The sequence below is a fragment of the Salpingoeca rosetta genome, assembly GCF_000188695.1.
Source record: "Salpingoeca rosetta unplaced genomic scaffold supercont1.6, whole genome shotgun sequence".
In the NCBI taxonomy this organism is placed as follows: Eukaryota; class Choanoflagellata; order Craspedida; family Salpingoecidae; genus Salpingoeca; species Salpingoeca rosetta.
The window spans coordinates 1,339,483-1,342,678 of NW_004754928.1; the positions used below are offsets into that span (position 1 = coordinate 1,339,483).

At 53.1% G+C, this 3,196-nt stretch overlaps 1 protein-coding gene across 1 annotated transcript in view; it reads left to right on the forward strand.

The window, feature by feature from the left end:
* Positions 1–3,090, forward strand: part of PTSG_02873 (uncharacterized protein) — a gene marked incomplete at its 3' end in the record, with an annotated part of 7,080 nt that extends 3,990 nt beyond the window's left edge. Inside the window, exons 12-19 of the mRNA XM_004996326.1 lie at positions 797–914; positions 1,122–1,183; positions 1,393–1,502; positions 1,722–1,800; positions 2,046–2,126; positions 2,390–2,500; positions 2,721–2,789; positions 2,968–3,090. Coding sequence (XP_004996383.1) covers positions 797–914; positions 1,122–1,183; positions 1,393–1,502; positions 1,722–1,800; positions 2,046–2,126; positions 2,390–2,500; positions 2,721–2,789; positions 2,968–3,090 — 753 coding nt within the window. The remainder of the gene's footprint in view (positions 1–796; positions 915–1,121; positions 1,184–1,392; positions 1,503–1,721; positions 1,801–2,045; positions 2,127–2,389; positions 2,501–2,720; positions 2,790–2,967) is intronic.
* Between the last annotated feature and the right edge of the window lie 106 nt (positions 3,091–3,196).

Sequence of the window (3,196 nt, forward strand, 5' to 3'; positions counted from 1 at the left end):
TAATTCATAGCCCTAACGCGAATGGCCACGTTAGTAACCGACACCCGGCAGCCCAGTTAGCATACCGCCTCGTGGGAGATGAATCCCCCTGAGGCTTGTGTGAAGTGATTGGGTCATGGAATGGGTTCGACGAAGCTGGACGCCTGCGCGCCCTGAAGTTACAGATGGATTTGGACAGAACGGAGTCCGCGCAATCGTTCAAGCCCAAACCATGGACTGAAGCTCACCGGGGTAAAAGGTCTCGATGAGTTCAACTCTGTGCGGTCGAAGCGGGAAAGAAGGTATCACACCACATGATGCATGCCCTTTGACGCTCCTTTTAAGAATGGTTGCAGCGAGCTGCAAACCTTTCTTGCCAGACGTACCGACTTGGCGGAGCCTTGCGCGAGTAAAGCATGCGCCTTAAAGGGGCAAGCGGACGCGTGTTAATTCCGGCCGTCCCGTCTAATGGGTTACGTCGCATTCTCTACGCTGGATGCAGTGCAATTCATCGTGCGTAGCATGGTGGTGGAGCCCGGTTCTTCAGATCATGCTTTAAAGTAGATGCGATAATAAACTAGGTGGGTGCATTGATTACCCAATTGGATGCATTATTAGGGCGTTTCCGCACACAGGTTTTCTTATACACACACACACACACACACACACACACACACACACACACACACACACACACACACACCAACACACATATGCACGCACAATTATCGACCCCTTGCTGATGTCTCACTCCTGCTGCTCCTTCACCCCACCCACCATCATGTCGCCGTTCCCTGCATCGCCCATTGCGCGATAGAACCACCACGATTTGTGCAAGGGCATCTCGTTCCGGACGGGCGCCCGCACGCGCACCATCTTCGACCACGACTATCTCTTCTGGCTCGGCGACCTCAACTACAGAATAGACCTCTTTGGTGCGTTGCTGCGTGCGTGCGTGCGTGCGTGTGTGTGTGTATGTGTGTGTGTGTGTGTGTGTGTGTGTGTGTGTGTGTGTGTGTGTGTGTGTGTGTGTGTGTGTGTGTGTGTGTGTACATGCGTGTGTGTGTGAACGTCGTGGGCGAGCGAGTGGCATCGGGTAACCTTGTCTCCTCCCCTCGTGTCATCTTGCTCCCAATGTACAGATGCGACGATCAAAGCGGCTGTGCAGAAGATGAATCTGGAAGAGCTGCTGGAACACGACCAGGTGATGTCACCATGATGGGGGCCCATGTGATGCGTTGTGCGCTGATTTTGGCACACAGGGCACGCGCGCGCACCACGTGAACACCCGAAAGCAGATGCGTTCACTCACGCACACACACATACATACACACATACCCGCATATGCCCACTCACACTCCCACACACACACACACTCACATACACATACACACACATTCTCTCTCTCATCAGCTTCGCACGCAGCAGCGAATCGGCGCGGCGTTTACGCATTTTGTGGAGCCGGCGATCGCGTTTGCGCCGACGTACAAATACGACATTGGCACGAGCACCTTTGATACGAGGTGCGACCAGTCAGTGGGCAGCTGTTGCAATGGATTTGTGTGTTTTGGTGCTTGCGATGGGTGCTGCTGTCACCAACATGCACACACCACTGTTGAACGGTGTCGCATCACGCACTTACATACACACACGCACACACATGTACACACACACACACACAAACACACATGTACACACGTACACACACACGTACACACGCACAAAACCACCACCATCACCAGCGAGAAACAGCGGAGTCCCGCGTACTGCGACCGAATTCTGTTCTATCAACCGCCCGACGGCACGCCGCTGTCAAGCCAGGTGTTGTTGTTGTTGGTGGTGGTGGTCTGTGTGTGTGTATGTCTGTGTGTATGTGTATGTGTATGTGTCTGTGTGTCTGTGTGTCTGTGTGTCTGTGTGTATATGTGTGTATATATGTGTGTGTCTGTGTGTCTGTGTGTCTGTGTGTCTGTGTGTGTGTGTTAGCGAGAGGTGTGTTGCACAAGCTGCTACTTTGTTGTTGTTGTCGTGCACTCAAGGCCATGTGTATGTAACTGCATCTGCAGGTGTCGGTCCTTGAGTACACGTCTGCGCACGCCATCACCATCTCCGATCACAAGCCCGTCCGCGGCCGCTTTCGTCTCAACGTGAGCGATTGACCCGCTCATGCATTTGTGGTTGTATGAATGCGTCTGTGCCTGTGCTTGTGCTTGTGCGTGTGTGTGTGTGTGTGTGTGTGTGTGTGTGTGCTTGTGCTTGTGCTTGTGCTTGTACTTGTGCTTGTTCTTGTGCTTGTGCTTGTGTGTGTGTGTGTATGCGTGCTTACCTTTGACCGTCCATGCTCACCTTTCCACCCCCTCACACACGCGACACAACACAACACACAACCCCCCTCCCCTCTCTTCACCAGCTGCGGGTGATCAACGAGGAGCGACGGCGGGCGACGCGCGCTCTCGTCGTGCGCGAACTGGACGTCATCGAGAACAGCGCCCTGCCGGATGTCACCCTCGACTCCCAGGAGGTGGGGTGGTTTGTTCTGCTGTGCTTAAATTGTGTGTGTGTGTGTGTGTGCGTGTGTGTGTGTGTGTGTGTGTGTGTGTGTGTGTGTGTGCGTGTGTGCGTGTGTGCGTGTACGTGTACGTGTTTGTGTGTGTGATATTGTTGTCGTCTACGCTGCAATTGCGGGTGATGTGTGTTGTGCATCCTTCTCAAGCCCCACCGTCATCTTTTGCTTGTTTCAGCTACACTTCCCCCACGTACACGTTGGAGAGAAATACACGCAGCAGCTCACCATCGCAAACGTCGGCAAGGTGCACTGTTATGTATTCGCTAACAGTCGCTCCCTTGCTCTTCCACCCAGATACACATCCAATGCCCTTGCAACTAACAATACAGCCACCCAACCAGCCATGCATGCATTCTCTCATTGGCGTGTTCGTGGTCCACCAACTCCCCACTCATCCATCCAATCACTACCGCGTTCAACAGGTGGTTGCGCACTTCCAGTTTGCGGCGAAGGACGGCGAGACGGAGCCCCATCCGCGCTGGATGCACGTCGACTGCGGAGCCGGCTTTGTCATGCCAGGACACAAGGTACCGCTGTGTCATTGATGTCTTTGTTGTTGTTGTTGTTGTTGTTGTTTTGGTTGTTGTTGTTGTTGTTGTTGTTGTTGTTGTTTTGGTTGTTGTTGTTGTTGTTGTTGTTGTTGTTGTTTAA